Source organism: Aegilops tauschii, chromosome 2 (assembly GCF_002575655.3).
Source record: "Aegilops tauschii subsp. strangulata cultivar AL8/78 chromosome 2, Aet v6.0, whole genome shotgun sequence".
NCBI classification, from domain to species: Eukaryota; Viridiplantae; Streptophyta; class Magnoliopsida; order Poales; family Poaceae; genus Aegilops; species Aegilops tauschii.
The window spans coordinates 321,698,901-321,716,020 of NC_053036.3; the positions used below are offsets into that span (position 1 = coordinate 321,698,901).

Genomic DNA, 17,120 nt, shown 5'->3' on the forward strand with positions numbered 1-17,120 from the left:
CTTTGTGGTAATAGAGCGGTAGTACCGCTGCTACGGTACTACCATCATACTCTGCAGTACTACCGCTACTTCCTGTGTACTGCAACCGCAGTGGTAGTACCGCTAGGGCGACACTACCGCCTTGGGGTGTCTCGCCCATGCACTGTACTTCGGGAACTACCGCCTGGGCAGTAGTACCGCTCCCTGGAGCGGTAGTACCGCTTGTGTGCGGGATGTGGATAGAAAAACGGTTGGATTTGTTCCTACTATAAATACGGGGCCTTCTTCCCCAAGAAGACTTACCTCTTATCCTCCCAAACTTCATTGTTTCCCAAAGCTCCATTTTCGCCCGATCTCTCTCCCTAGCCAGTAAAACCTGTTGAGAGGGCCCCGATCTACACTTCCACCAAGAGATATTTGATTCCCCCACTAATCCCTTGCGGATCTTATTACTCTTGGGTGTTTGTGCACCCTAGATGGAAGAGGTCACCCTGGAGCCACAATCCACTGTGGTGAAGCATCATTGTGTTGGGAGCCTCCAATTAAGTTGTGGAGATTGCCCCAGCTTTGTTTGTAAAGGTTCGGTCGCCGCCTTCAAGGGCACCAGTAGATGAATCATGACATCTTGCATTGTGCGAGGGAGTGAGGAGAATACGATGGCCCTAGTGGCTTCTTGGGGGAGCATTGTGCCTCCACATCACTCCAACAGAGACGTACTTACCCGAAAAGGAAGGAACTTTGGTAACACATCCTCGTCTTCACCGGCTCCATTTGTGGTTATCTCTTACCTTTACTTTGTGCAAGCTTGTATTGTGTTGTATCCTTTGCTTGCTTGCTTGTGTTGTTATTGTTAGCATCATATAGGTTGTTCACCTAGTTGCATATCTAGACAACCTTTTTGTTGCTAAACCTTATTTGATAACAAAAGCTAAAAATTGGTAGTTGCCTATTCACCCCCCTCTAGTCAAGCATATCGATCCTTTCAATACTGGCACCACAAAATTAATGACACTGCTTGATAAGGAGAAGAACAGGGCGGCGAACCTTGTTGGGATGACACTTCGCTTAGCAACCAACGTCGGGCCCCTGGACCCTGAAGGATTGATCCTTACTGGTAAAGAGGAGGGTTTGTAGTCCCAAGATGGTTCTCCTTCCGTAAAATTTTTGAATGACCGAGGTCTCGTCATTCTCCTCAACGCAACTTCACAGGGGGTGAGCGCGGGCTTGGAGGGGCTGAACTTCACGGTGGAGCGCCACGTGCATCATGTGAAATGAGGTGACGCCCTTCGCGATGAAGAAGTCCACCCTCTCCAGAAGCTTCGTCACCTTCACCTCCTCCCCCCAGCTGGTGTTCTTGGGGTTCCAACAGTGGAGCCATTCTAGTGGGGTGGCCGAAAAATGTGGTTGTGACCCCTTCTCTGCTGCCCAATGGCACGTTGACCATGTAGAACCACTCCTCCTGCCAATGCTTCACGGTTTTGATAAATTTTCCTGGCAACCACTTGGTGCCTAGAATCTTAGTTATCATGGTTGTCCCACACTGCGTCGGCTTGTTGCCATTCGTCTGCATCTTGACATGGAAAAACTTGAGCCAGAGTCCAAAGTGGGACTCAAAGCAGAGGAACACCTCACAAAAAGTGACATAGCAGATGATGTGGAGAATGAAGTTGGGGGTGAGGTTGTGGAACTGAAGAACATAAAAGTAAAGAATACCTCGAAGGAAGGGATGGATAGGAAAATCCAAAACCTCAGAGGAGATGGGATGTAAAAATGATGCGCTTGCCGATGCGAGGCTCGGGGACTGACGTAGGAGAGACCTGCCGGTCCTTTGACGAGCGGAGAGCGGGCCCGGGCGACCTCAGGCACCGGGATGTACCCAGCGTGTCCTAGAGCGCGACAATGTCCTCCTTGGTGATGAGGGAGGATCACCATAGCCCCTTGTGCTTGCGGCTTCTGTCTTTCTCTGACTACTTTCTGGCTCCTCATGGTGGCCTTTGGGCCGCCCTTCGAAGGCTTCGCCGCCATGGTGTGACCACCTTCAGCGACCATCTACTGAAAGGAGCAAAGGTAAGAGGAAACGAGAAGCTTTTTCGAGGCTCTAGTTGGGCACTGGAGCTCGAGGATGACGAAGGCGAGAGCAAGATTGGAAGTGTAAAGCTAAGTTTCTCGCACCTTTGGCCTTTTCTGAGCAAGTAAGAATGCAGATTAGTCGCGTGGTAGTAATTTCACGAGTTCCCCATACGATGTGCGTTAAGCGCGTGTGGGAATCAAGGGGTTTGTTAATGATGTCGCTACATATCCGGGGCATGATCTCTTTATTGATGGGACACACCAAATGGCAGTGGCCTCGAGCCACGCTAGCATGTTTATGATGACATCTGAAATGACTGCACGACTCTGCAAAGCGTGATGATGGTTCATGTCGGTCAAAGCTACCATGGCAGGACTGAATCGTCATCCTTATCTAGGCACGGTAAGGCTTCACTATCAAGGCAGTTATGCGCAAGGGAAGTCCTTGGAGCCTGAGGAACTCCTCGGAAACGGTAAAGTTCATGTAAAAGGGTTTTTGGAAATTGTGAAGGACTCCTCGGATGCCCACAAATATACCTCCTCGGTGAAAATTTATCACTTCGGAAAAAGGCATGGACAACTTATAGAACCAACTTGCAAGATCGATAACCGAAAATGGAGAAGAACTCAGAAGGACCGTTGAGCGTCCTCCACTAGAAGACCAGTTTAGGGACTACTTATGGTGTCCTGGACTAGGGGGTGCTTTCCATGCTGGTTCCCGACCAGGTGGGTCAGGCCGAGGACCCCCAAGATTATCAACTAGCGGGCCCCGATCATCGGGCCAAGCAAAGCCAAGATGGAATGTTCCGAAGACTTGGCGCATACTCCAAGACTTAGATGTTGTCTTCGTTGTGATTACCCCTAGATGTAACCGACCTATGTGTAAACCCTAGGTACTCCTGGTATCTATATAAGCCAAGGGGTGGGGGTCGTAGACGACAATTCTCATACACAAACAATCTCATGGTAGATCAGCGTGTAACTTGTACTCCCTCCAAACCAATACAATCAAAGCATGATGTAGGGTATTGTCTCTTCGAGAGAGCCCGAACATGGGTCAATTATGTGTCTATGTTAGCATCATACGAAGGCTACCAGCTCGGGACTCCCTACCGAAGGTGTGCTAGATTTGACTCCCACAGTTGTGGAGAAAGCCCCAACCTTGTTTGTAAAGGTTCCGGTTGCCACCTTCAAGGGCGCTGCTAGTAGATTTGCGGCACCTTGCATTGTGCGAGGGCATAAAGAGAATAGGGTGACTCTGTGGGACGCTTGGGAGCATTGTGCCTCCACACCCCTCCAATGAAGACGTACCTCCCCCAAAGGCGGAAACTTTGGAAACACATCGTCTTCTTCGTCTCCACTTGTAGTTATCTCATTCCTTTACTTGTTGCTAGCTTCTGCCTTGTCTTTAACTCATGTTAGCTTGTGTTGCTCGTTCCGCTTATCATATAGATTGTCCACTTAGTTGAATATCTAGACGACCTATCATTTTGTTGAGCCTAAAATTTGCAAAAGAGATTAAAATTGTTAGTCGCCTATTCAACCCCCACCCCTTCTAGTCAACCATACTGATCCTTTCACAAGGCACGTCGTCTATTGGCCAAGTACTCGACAGAAAAAGGAGCAATAGGAAAAGACTTCAGAATGACCGAGGAAGCAAACACTTAGGCCGTTATGACACAGATTAAAGTAAAGGCCTTAACATCCCCCAAGGTCGGTGAAGCTAGACGTAAAAAACTTAGAACGATCAAATCAAACAAAGAAAAAACATCTTTATTCAACACATTTATAATGCCTAACCGAGCTAAGCAAATTCTTAAAAAAAATTAAGCATGAAAGTTACTTAGATGCTTTATGCTCTCGTTGTTAATGACGTTGTCCGGCCTTGAGACAGCTCGAGATCCCAGCCCCCAAGTTGGTCTCGATGTGGCGGAGTGAGGAGGTCGACTCGACGAAGTGGCGGCATAGCACGGTTGACGCTGCGAGTCGAAGCCTACGGTCCAGCTGACATGATGAAGCAGGTCGCCGGGGTGAAGTTGGAGCCCCCAAAGTAGGTCGATGAAGTGACGACACAGCACGATTGACGTTGCGAATTGAAGCCTCCGGTCTAGCTGACATGACGAAGCGGGTCGGCGGGGTGACGTTGGAGCCCCTAGAGTAGGTTGATGAAGTGACGACACAACACAGTTGATGCTGCGAGTCGAAACCTTTGGTCCAGCTGACATGACGAAGCAGGTCAGCGGGGCGACGTTGGAGCCCCCAGAGTAGGTCGATGAAGTGATGACGCCGAAGCCCTTAACTCCTTGAGCCAGCCGAGGTGGCGGGGGCAAATCGATGAGGTGACGCTAGAGCCCTCACGTCAGCCGACGTGACGGAGCAGGCTGGGATGGTGGACGTCGGCATGATATGAAGTGATGACGCGGCGATGCCGACACAGGTCGGAATTCGTGACGGAATCGATGTTGGCTTGCTGAAGTGATGGTTGACCTGTGCAATCCATGGGGCGGCTATGTGGTCGTCCCCCCCCCCCCCCCCCCCCCCCCCCCCCCCAACGCTCCGAGGACGGCACAACCCGCTCATCTCTGCCACGTGACGTGGCACCATGATATTGGTCCCGGTGTAGCTGCGAGGTTCTTGTCAGAAATCAACCGTCCAGGAGACGTTTGTTTCCAGATTAAAAATCGACGTCAGATTTTTATCGATTCCGTTAAAGCATTTTGAATTTTATTTATAGACCCAGTTTTCTTACAGCTATTTCTAGACCCGGTTCATAGCACCACTTTCACAGATGGTTCTAGACCTCGGAACGAGCAGCTAACGGACGGTCCAGATACGCCCTCCTTCAGCGGGGGTCCACACGGACACTGGCACGCGCAAGTTGCCCGCGATTGATTGACGCCAACGTCAGCCTCCGCCTCCACCTCCCACCTCCACGTCTATTAAACGCAGCCGCCTCCTGCTTCTCGCCTTCCCCACCAAATTTCCGCCGAAGCAGAAAAAGCATCGTCTCGTCGAGGAATCAACAGCCATGGGCGGCGGCAACGCGCAGAAGTCCAAGATGGCGAGGGAGAGGAACCTCGAGAAGCTGAAGGGCGGCAAGGGTAACGGAGCTAATTCCCCCTTCTCTTGGTCGTCAGATCTTGTTGGTCTTCCTGATCTGATCCTGTCGGTGTTTTTTCTTCTGATCCTTCGCAGGGAGCCAGCTCGAGGCCAACAAGAAGGCCATGAACATCCAGGTGCGCCGATTAATCCCGCCTATCCAATCGATCGAATCGATCTAACCCTCTCTAGCGATTGGGGATTTTTTTTCCGCTGACGAGACTGTTATCTGTTGAATTTGTTGAAATTACGCCTTTGACTGGGACGGGATGCGTGCCCCGTCAGTTGCAACGAAGATTGGTAGCCTATTTCTCGATAGGACTCTGGGTGGATGGTTTTTTCTTTTTTGTGCGGCGATTATCGGTAGGATTTGGAGCTTATTTCTCAATTGCGCCAAGAGAAACGAAGGGAATCATGTACTTTTGACTGCCAGGACTATAGCTAGCGTATCAACATACTAGTATGCTAGATTACAAGTTAATTGTACCAAAATTGCTCCTTCGGGCATAGATCTGGGGGTATTCTCATCGCATATCGTGCGAATTACAAGTTACTACTAGTTGTTTGTCTGCCTGAGTTCTGCCAAGCAAAGTTGCAACCTTCACAGTGTGTGCGCTGTTTGATGAGTAAGAGACACTTGGTAGTTCAAAGAGATATAATCTGACAGCTTTAAGAGTGTGGCATGTCCGAACCAGCTTTGGACTGCTACCAAGCAAGGCTATGCTTGTGTCTGAAACTAGTTCTGGATGGTACCAGTTAATCATTAGGATCCACGGGGAGGGGTAGCTGGAAGACTCTTGTTAAGTTAGTGTATAATCCCAGTGGATGCGCCCGTTGTTTGCTTACCAACTTGATGGACTGAGCTTGAGATGCCAAATAGCTACATTTCCTTACTGTCGACACAGGTGAAAAATTCTAGTCTCTTGGAGCCCAACTGCTCAGACCTTGAATTAGTAACAAAGTGATGTGGCTCTTGATATAATGTAAAACTGTCCATTGCAGTGTATAATTAGTCTTGACAAAACAATCTTGGCAGTCATGTTGCCTACGAGTTCATCAAATTTCTTGTCTGCCAATGGATGTACACCATATTGGATAGCTGAAATGGTTCTGTGGCTTTGTCTTGCACATCATACCGGTCTAGTGAATACGTTATAAGTTTAGAGATCTTAGAAACATTATTTGCTAAATTGCCCGATCATCTGATCAATGCTTCCTTCCCAATGCAGTGCAAGATATGCATGCAGACTTTCATCTGCACCACCTCTGAAGCAAAGTGCAAGGAGCATGCTGAGGCGAAGCATCCGAAGAGCGACCTCGTCCAGTGCTTCCCCCACCTCAAGCAGTGATATCTGCCCAATCAGATGGAGAGAGAGATAAAAGAGAGAGAGAAGCTGTCATAATCCACCTAGTATTATCATGTTCCGCAATGACTGATTGTTGACCTAAGCTTGGGTCTGAACTCTGGTGTGCTGCTGTCCCAGCTGCTTTGGTTGTGTGCCCATCTACTATGTAATCGTCCTCTATCAGCCTGTTGTGCTACAATATCTTAGTCCTGTGTGGATTTGCTCCTCGTGCTTAGTCAGTATGCTGTCACAAAATTTATCTTTTTGATAATGTTTCTCGCTTCCAATGGCACCGATGCTAGCTTGGTCAGAGCACGGTTTACAGCCAAGCAGCATCAAACATGAGCAGTCTTTTTTTTTTTCGAAAGCAAACACAGATTTCTATTATGATTACTCGCTGGCCATATCACCAGCAACAGCGTCTAGTCAGGTTGCGGAAAGTGGCTAAGCCGAGTCTCATAGCAGCCACTCTCCATATAGACTCCACTTGCAGCTAACACATATGTGCTCCCCCGCAAAAAAATAAAAAATATGTGCTGCTTTATTGCAACCACGGCTACAATGATTCACACTTACAACATTCAGACCTACATACATCTTAAACTTCACATCTGTAAACAAAGTGCCTAAAGCTGAAAGAGTAGTTGTTACTTGTTATTGCTTCCTTCAGCGTTGTGGAATCTGTTTCAAATATCACTTGTTGGCAGCCCAAATGAGTGGCAGTAATAGTTGCTTGCTGAATGGCCAAAGCTTCAGCATGTAATGGACTGGAGACATGATTCAGATTTCCAGCACCTGCCGCCAGGAGCGTTCCTTGGTCATTCCTGATGGTGAAACCCAACCTTCTGAGTGTGTTTCTCCAGTAAAGGATCCATCTGTGTTTATCTTGAGAATTCCCTTCAGAGGTGGCTTCCACTTATGTTTTGCTTGCTTCCTCATCTCTTCCTTCTTTGTCTTGTCCTTCATGCAAGTCAATTGAAGATGATACTTCCTGTATACATCTTGTGGGTTCATCCTTATTAGCGTTGTTTCTTTCATGCCACCATAACCATTAAAGTAAGCAAACTTTCAAGCATTCGGTTTTCTTTAAAGTGAAAATGTTTTCGAATACTTCCTTTGGGTCATATGACATTCGACTAACTTTAGTCTGATGTGTTCAGGTTGAGATGCTCTCCACAGATTTTTAACTTTTTTGCATTTAAAAAAGAGATGGCCTCCATCCTCACCCAATCTATAACAAAGAGGGCACCTAGTATCAACAGGAATACCTTTTCTATGAAGTTTCATTCGCAAGGGAAGGCTGTATGTCGCAACTCTCCATAAGAAATGCAGTACTTTGTTTGGTAGAGGGAGCGCCCATAACTTCTTCCAGTTGAAGCTTGAGATTTCCCCTTCTGCAATGGAAGTTGATGTTAGCCCTAATACAGAATCTCTAGCTGCACTATCTACAACCACCTTATAAGCTGATTTAGCAGAAAATGATCTTTTTTTTATCATAATGCCATGCAATGAAATCACCTGTATCTTCTTGAATGGGTATTCGCATGATGAGGTTTGCATCCTCATCTGAGAAGGTCTGTTATACCAGCTGCATATCCCATTGGTTTATTATCGGGTTGATCAGATCAGCTACTTTGTCCACCAGATGGTTACCTTTTGGTGTATTGGGCCTCCGTGTGTTTCCTCTAGGAATCCATGGACCAGTCCATATTTTGATCCTTTCTGTTAAATTATGATCCAAATTCTAGTACCGTATTGGACTAGACGTAGTACATACGGTGTGTGCCTTTGCGTTGGTACCGACACGTACGAGTACAACTCGTTTCCTTGTCCTACAAGGACTCCTATGTGTTGCCCCTCATATATACTTCATGTAGTCGCACCTAAGACGGTCTCTCGTCTCGTGCTTGTAATACTCCTCCTCATAGTGATTGCGCCTTCGTGCGTCCGTGGTTTTCTCCCGCAAGGGTTTTCACGTAAAAATCCATGTCTCTCTGTCTCGTTTATTTCTCGTTATTATCACAAGTGGTATACAAAGCCAAGTTTCAGATACGAGATTTGATATCGAGAGGATTAGGGTTCCGTGTGCGCCGCCGCACGCGTCTGGCGATCCGTTGATCCGAGTGCAGATCGATTTCTGCTGCTGCCGAGACCGAGCCTGTTTCGCCGATTGGACTCTTCAAATCGCGAGGTGATTTGCCGCAACTGCTCAACGCCTCCATGTACATGCTCCAAGTATCGAGGCTCAATCCGCCGAGTCATTGCGTTCGCGCGGCTGCAACTCCACCTGAAGACAAACCAAACTCCGAGTGCAGATCGAGTGCTACTTCAACCAGTACTACTTTCACGTGAAGCTACTGTTTGACCACTAATTGCTAGTACGTGACTAGTACTAGTTCATTAGTGCGTTGCTACGTCTACCAGAGCTATTAGATTTATCTATTTATGGCCTCCATGAAGTACTCCCTCCGTCCAGAAATACTTGTCGGAGAAATGCATAAAAATGAATGTATCTAGAACTAAAATACATCTAGATACATTCATTTTTCCGACGAGTATTTCCGGACGGAGGGAGTACGATTTTCCGCTGCTGGACCGTGACACAAGGTTTACCCTATGGAAGTCAAGATGCGGGCTTTGTTGCCACAGTCCGACTATGATGAAGCACTGGATAGTTTTGGGAAGAATAGAATTCAAGACTGGACTGTTGAGGAGAAAAGAATTGATTGTAAGGCTTTGTCACAAATTCAACTCCATTTGCATAATAATATTTTGCAGGAAGTTTTCAGCGAGAAAACTGCCGCCGCTCTATGGTTAAAGTTGGAAGGGATTTGCATGACTAAAGATCTCACCATCAAGATGCATCTGAAGCAAAAATTATTCCTGCGTAGGTTACCCGAGGGAGATAATGTTTTGAATCATATTTCAAAATTTAAAGAGATCATGTCCGATCTAGCTGCAATGGAGGTTAAGTATGAAGAGGAAGATACTGCTTCAATGTTACTTTGTTCTCTGCCAAGTTCTTATACCAATTTTAGAGACACCATATTATACAGTTGTGATACTCTCACACTTGATGAAGTTTATGAAGCTTTGAACTCTAATGAGAAGATGAAATTACTGGTGCCTCATGATGGTTCGAGTTCATCCCAAGCCGAGGGATTGTCTGTTCGTGGCAGGACAAAGGAGAAGAACTCACATAATGGAAACAGAGGCAAAAGTAAAAACGGATACAGGGGTCGGTCGCAATCCAGAGACAAGAAGTATTGCAGGTATTGCAAGAGAGACGGGCATGGCATCTCTGAGTGTTTCAAGTTGCAGAACAAGGAAAAGAGGAAAGGTAACAAACAAGGTGAAAATTCTGCTAACGTTGCTCGTGATGATAGTTCCGATGATGCTCTTGTCGTTATTGCTGGATGTGCTGAGACCAATGATGAGTGGGTACTTGATACTGCATGTACTTTTCATATGTACCAGCATAGAGATTGGTTTACTACTTTTGATTCCACTACTTCTACTGGTTCCGTTCTGGGTTTTGATAATTCACCATGCAAGATTGAAGGCATAGGTTCCGTTCGAATTAAGATGTTTGATGGCACAACCAATACTTTGGCAGATGTTCGGTATATTCCGAAGATGAAGAGAAATCTTATCTCTGTTAGTGTCCTTGATGCAAAGGGGTACAAGTATTCAGGTGGAGATAGTGTTTTGAAGGTCACCAAAGGCTCCCTTGTTGTGATGAAAGGTGACTTAAGTTTGACCAATGGTCTTTATTACCTTCGAGGTTCTACCGTTTCGGGTAACACTACTCCAGTTATTTCAAAGAATTCTGATTGTGATGCTGCTAACCTTTGGCATATGCATCTTGGACATGAGTGAACTTGGTTTAGCAGAGTTAAATAAGAGAAGTCTTCTTGATGGATATGAACCTGGTAAATTGAAATTTTGTGAGCATTGTATCTTCGGCAAACACAAGAGGGTGAAGTTCAACATTTCGACTCATACAACTGAAGGTATTCTTGATTATGTGCATTCTGATTTATGGGGACTATCTTGCAAGAAGTCACTAGGTGGTGCTAGTTATATGCTGACTATTATTGATGATTATTCGAGAAAAGTTTGGCATTATTTCTTGAAGCATAAATATGAAGCATTCTCAACATTTAAGGAGTGGAAGATTATGATTGAGAGACAAACTGAAAAGAAAGTAAAGATACTTCGCACTGATAATGGTATGGAATTCTGTTCTAAGCAATTTAAGAATTATTGCAAGTCTGAAGGCATTGTCAGACATTACACCGTTCCTTATACTCCTCAACAAAACGGTGTTGCTGAGCGTATGAACATGACCATTATTTCCAGAGCCCGTTGCATGTTGTCCAATGCAGGTTTGCATAGGCGTTTTTGGGCTGAGGACGCTTCCACTGCTTGTTACCTCATTAACCGTTCACCATCTATTGCTCTTAATAAGAAAACTCCAAGTGAGGTATGGTCTGGTTCACCTGCTGATTATTCACAGTTGAGAGTTTTTGGTTGCACTACTTATGCTCATGTTGATAATGGAAAATTGGAGCCTAGAGCTGTTAAGTGCATCTTTCTTGGTTATAAGTCTGGTGTTAAAGGTTTTAAATTGTGGAATCCTGAAACCCAGAAGGTGGTTATTAGCAGAAATGTTATCTTTAATGAATCTACTATGTTACATGATGTTTCATCTACTAATGTTCCCGTTGAGAGTGAACAACAGCCTATTGTTCAGGAGCCTACTGTTCAGGTGGAGCATGTTATTGATTCAGGTAATACATCTGGTAATGAAATTGTTGATGCACATGATGGACCTGTCGTTAATGATGATCATGTCACTCCCACTCCAAATCAGCCTATTGTTCCGCCCAGCTGGAATCTCGCACGTGACAGAGTTAGGCAGGGTACTAATAAACCTGACAGGTTAATTGAAGAGTGCAATATTGTTTCTTTTGCTTTATCTGTTGTAGAGGAAATTGAAGGTAATGCTGAGCCTTCTTTATATTCTGAGGCTATTATTTCTAGTGATAGTAATAAGTGGATGGCTGCTATGCATGATGAGATGGAATCACTTGAAAAGAATGGGACTTGGGATTTAGCAAAATTACCTAGAGAGAAGAAACCTATTCGTTGCAAGTGGGTTTTCAAGAGGAAAGAAGATGTTTCTCCTAACGATGAGACAAGATATAAAGCAAGGTTAGTTGCTAAAGGTTACAGTCAGATTCCAGGTATTGACTATAACAAAGTTTTTTCTCCTGTTGTGAAGCATAGCTCTATTCGCACTTTACTCAGTATTGTTGCCATGCATGATCTTGAGCTTGAACAATTGGATGTTAAAACTGCATTTTTACATGGAGAATTAGAAGAGGATATTTATATGGAACAACCTGAAGGTTTTGTTATTCCTGGAAAAGAAAAGCTTGTCTGTAAGTTAAAGAAATCTCTTTATGGATTGAAGCAATCCCCCTAGACAGCGGTACAAGAGATTTGACACTTTTATGCTCTCTCAAGGTTTCAAAAGGTCTAATTTTGATAGTTGTGTTTATTTGAAAATTGTCAATGGTTCAGCTATTTATTTGCTCCTTTATGTTGATGATATGCTAATTGCTGCAAAGAGTATATCAGAGATTAATGAACTAAAGAAGCAATTGAGTAATGAATTTGAGATGAAGGATTTGGGTGCAGCAAAGAAAATACTTGGCATGGAAATATCCAGAGATAGACCGTTTAGAAAAGTATATCTAAGTCAGAAGGGATATATTGATAAAGTTCTTCGTCGTTTTAATATGCATAATGCCAAGCCGGTGAGTACTACGTTAGCTGCACACTTCAAATTATCATCAGCTTTATGTCCTAAGTAAAATGCAGATATTGAGTACATGTCTAGAGTTCCCTATTCAAGTGGAGTTGGTTCACTTATGTATGCCATGGTTTGTTCTCGTCCGGATTTATCATATGCATTGAGTGTTGTTAGTAGATACATGGCTAATCCTGGAAAAGAGCATTGGAAAGCAGTTCAATGGATTTTTAGATACCTGCGAGGTACTTCTAATGCTTATTTACAGTTTGGGAAAACTAGAGATGGACTTGTTGGTTTTGTTGATTCTGATTTTGCTGGTGATTTGGATAAGAGAAGATCACTCACAGGTTATGTTTTCACCATTGGTGGTTGTGCTGTGAGTTGGAGAGCAACTTTGCAGTCTATTGTGGCTTGTTCCACTACTGATGCCGAGTATATGGCTATTTCTGAGGCATGCAAAGAAGCTATCTGGTTGAGAGGTTTGTACGCTGAGCTTTGTAGAGATTCATCTTGCCCTACCATATTTTCTGACAGTCAAAGTGCCATATATCTTACAAAGAATCCAATGTATCATGAGAGGACAAAGCACATTGATGTCATATTTCATTATATTCAAGATGTTGTTGCTGAAGGCAATTTGAAGGTATGCAAGATAAGTACTCATGATAATCCTGCTGATATGATGACAAAGCCAGTTCCTACCAATAAGTTTGAGCTTTGCTTAGGCTTAGTTGGTATTTCACACTAGTCCCATGGACTTTGACGCAGAAGGTGTTTATACTATTTTGGATGGAGTTATTCACTTTCTTCGACTACTGGAAGGAATTTGGCTCAAGGTGGAGATTGTTAAATTGTGATCCAAATTCTAGCACCGTATTGGACTAGACGTAGTACATACGGTGTGGGCCTTTGCGTTGGTAGCGATGCGTACGAGTACAACTCGTTTACTTGTCCTACAAGGACTCCTATGTGTTACCCCTCATATATACTTCATGTAGTCGCACCTAAGACGGTCAGTAGTCTCATGCTTGTAATACTCCTCCTCATAGTAATTGCGCCTTCGTGCATCCGTGGTTTTCTTCCGCAAGGGTTTCCACGTAAAAATCCATGTCTCTCTGTCTCGTTTATTTCTCGTTATTATCTAACACTTTCCCCGTTCCCACTCTCCATATTATCCCTTTCTCCAGCAATTGTATGCCTTTTATTATGCTTCTCCAAGTATAGGAAATACCTGCACAAGGAATATCCTCAAGCATTGATCCATTTGGGAAATATCTGGCAGCCAACACTTGGGAGCACAAGGAATGGGGATTCTGTAGAATTCTCCATGCCTGTCTAGCCAACATAGCTAGGTTGAAATAGTGCAGGTTCCGAAAACCTAGACCTCCATCTGTTTCCAGCTTTGATAGCTTTTCCCAACTAGTCTAGTGGATTTTATTGGTCTTATCCATTTGGCTCCACCAATAGCATCCTATGAGAGCACTCATGTCGTCACAGAAGGTTTTGGTAAGGTCCAAGCATGCCATTGCATGCATTGCAGCTTTTATCAATATTTCTTTCCCTGCTTTTGACAATAGTTTCTCCTTCCATCCGTGTATCTTTTTCCAGACCTTCTCTCAAATATAGCTGGAATTCTTTGCTTTTCCTTTGCCAATATATGTAGGAAGGCCTAAGTATTTTCTAGTTAAGCCCTCCACATTGATGCCCATGATCCTCTTCATATTGTTTTTCTGTCCCCCGTCCTTATTTTTGCTAAAGAAAATTGATGATTTGTCCTTGTTTATCATTTGCTCTGAGCACTATTCATATGTACTAAATATCCTGTTTACCTCTTGTGTTGCTCCCTCACTTGCCTCCATTAACACTAATGAGTCATCCGCAAAGAGGAGGTGGCTAACACTAGGGGCGTTTATGCATATTCTTATGCCTCTGAGCTTTCCATTTGCTTCAGCTTCATTCAACATTGCAGAGAAACCTTCAGCGCAAACCAAAAATAAGTATGGGAATAAAGGATCTCCTTGGCGTAGTCCCCTCTGAGGTACGATCACATCAGTTTTGCCATGGTTTACCTTAATTTGATATTTTACACTAGTTATGCACTTCATTATCAGCTGGACCCAGACCCTTCCAAATCCTAGTTTTATCATCATGTCTTCAAGAAACTTCCATTCTACTCTATCATATGCTTTGCTCAAACATGAGCAGTTCTAACTTCGAGTAAGAGCACAATTTATACAACCAAAAATTGGCTAGCCAATGTTTCGGCAAGCAAAAAATTGACACCGTCAAAAATTGCCCAAAATCAGCAATTTTTCTATAGTTCTATTAGTCTATAAACTTGCATGATATGTGTAGTTTAACCACACACGGGTAGCTGAGATGTGTAGTTCACTTTCACCGAACTTGCTAGTAAAATGCGTTATTGATGCATTAGCTGAGATGCACACACAAACTAAACTAGCTGATTGCTTTAGAGTAAAAAAATGCATTCTCTGTCATGTCATTGAACTTGTCAAGCTAGTCGTACTTTGGTAACCCACTGTGCTAGCTTGACAAGTTGACGAAAAAGGGTTTCCCCTTTATATTAACCACCACGACGTATTTCATACAAGTATAGAGTTACCCCTATAGAAAAGCAGAAATAAACATGTCTTGTTGGGGCAGCAGCAGAACAATAGGCCCCAACAGAGGAGGGGGTGGAGGTGCCAAAAGTTGTGCCGGAAGAAAGCTCGTCAATGGCATCTCACTCGGGCCACTTGCTAAGCGGCTTCCAAAGTTGCAGAAAGCCACACAATTTTTTTTGCCAATACGCATGGAAGCGTATCATTGCATTGATAGGTGGGAAAGGTTTACAATGGCGGAGACGCTCCAGCACGTACAATATGTCTCATGAGCAAGGGAGGGGATGCTCAGCCCCAAGACACAAGTTCAGGTTACATTAAGAATACTCTGGATACCATTCGCGCGGGCCTTTGCCCAAGCGCGAACCTCGTCCTGTATGTTGGGCGGTTGCTAGTCGAAGACGCAAGTGTTGTGGTGCTTCCAAATCGCCCAAGCACATAGGGGCATTATAGATGCCAACCCTTTGCGGAGGCATGATGGCGAGGAGGCCATCGCTTGCGCCAACCAGTCGTATAGGGAAAGAGTCCCGTCAGGCGGAGGGACGGTGAACTTGCACCATGCAAGCGTGCGGTGCCAAATCTCCCTAGAGAAGACACATCCAACCAGGAGATGGTGGATGGTCTCCATGCCTTGATCATATAGCACACATCGTTGTGGGTGAGGCATATCTCGTTTGGCCAGGCGCTCGGTGGTCCAACACCGGTCTTGATTCGCCAGCCAGAGGAATGAAGGAAATATGCCCTAGAGGCAATAATAAAGTTATTATTTTATTTCCTTATATCATGATAAATGTTTATTATTCATTCTAGAATTGTATTTGAAGGGGAACACAACAGAAAACAAAAAATTTCCGACCTATGCACCAGCCCAGGACCACTATGGAGACTGCATACATGGTTTGATCTTTTTCGTTACCGACTCGTAGCGCAGCGGGAAGTAGAGTCGATGACGATCGGCGGTGCAGATCCCCGCAGCTAGGATTTACAACCTCCCAACCGCGAGGATGTATACCCTCATCTGCTCCTTAGACAGCCCTCCGGGAGGCGGTCGAACAGCCCCCCGGACGGTGTCGCGGACAGCCCTTCGGGAGGACCTTCGAAACTCGAACGGTCACTCGGACAGCCCTTCGGGAGGACCTTCGAAACTCGGACGGTCACACGGACAGCCCTTCGGGAGGCACTCACGAACTCAGACCAAAACTACGATCTCTCTACAGAGTTGCACACATACGGTGTCATCTATCCGGCAGGGCTTCGCCGTCCAGAACTAGTTCCTGCCGGAACCCAGACAGCCTTACGGCTCTACGAAACTCTTTTCGTGGGAGGGGGAGAAGAAGCCAGATAATGCATGGCATGTGTATGAGAGCAAGGGATGATCCTTTAGGCAGCCCCATCCACCCCTATTTATAGGCCAAGCCCAAGGGTGGCTTCTCCAAGAAGCCAAGGGGGGAAATACCAAAAAGGCCCTCAAGGTGGCTTCTCCAAGAAGCCAAGCAAAAAGCACTTTCACTATTCATGACGACATTTTTCAGCGTCCGTTCGAACTGAAAATATTTATGTGGGCTCAGAACATTTCCAGTACCCACTAAAATAATTTTCAACGCGTTCTGAAACAATTTCGGGTTAGTGATTTTCATCTGCGAAAAGCAAACAAGAATGCGTTTTCACTATTCATGAAGACAATTTTTCGCGTCCACTAAATCCGTAAATATTTCTGTGGGTCTTAGAATAATTCCAGTACCCACTAAAATGATTTTGGATTCGTTCTGAAACAATTTCAGATTAGTGAATTTCATCTGCGAAAAACAGCCAAAGCGGTACCGGCAGCTTCGAAACATTTTCGGTTTTTATTTCTGAAAATTCCAAAAAGTTTCCAGAATGATTCTGGCACCCTCCAAGAATTATCAGGCATGTGCCGAAACCATTTTGACTTAATGGTGTATCCCGAAACAACTTTTCGGTATCATAGAAACTTATCCGATGACCTCTCTCTGCGGTACGATTCCGCTGTCCGAAACTCTTCGGTGTCCGAAACTTTTTCGGTGATTTTCTCTCAGACTCCCTGTCTAGTATTCAGCAGATAGATGACCCTTAAGCGTGTGACCCTATAGGTTCGGTGAAGTATAGACATGACCCGGAACCCCTTCCGATCAATGATCAACATCGGAGCCGTGGACACCCATA

The 17,120-nt window shown here is 44.9% G+C and overlaps 1 protein-coding gene across 1 annotated transcript; it reads left to right on the forward strand.

Moving 5' to 3' along the window:
• The first annotated feature begins 4,873 nt into the window (after nt 1-4,873).
• Nucleotides 4,874-6,765, forward strand: LOC109782819 (uncharacterized protein At2g23090). Its single transcript, XM_020341429.2, has 3 exons — nt 4,874-5,150; nt 5,245-5,285; nt 6,378-6,765. Exons 1-3 carry the CDS (start codon nt 5,078-5,080, stop codon nt 6,495-6,497), a joined length of 234 nt encoding a protein of 77 aa, XP_020197018.1. The 5' UTR covers nt 4,874-5,077; the 3' UTR covers nt 6,498-6,765.
• Nucleotides 6,766-17,120: the final 10,355 nt, after the last annotated feature.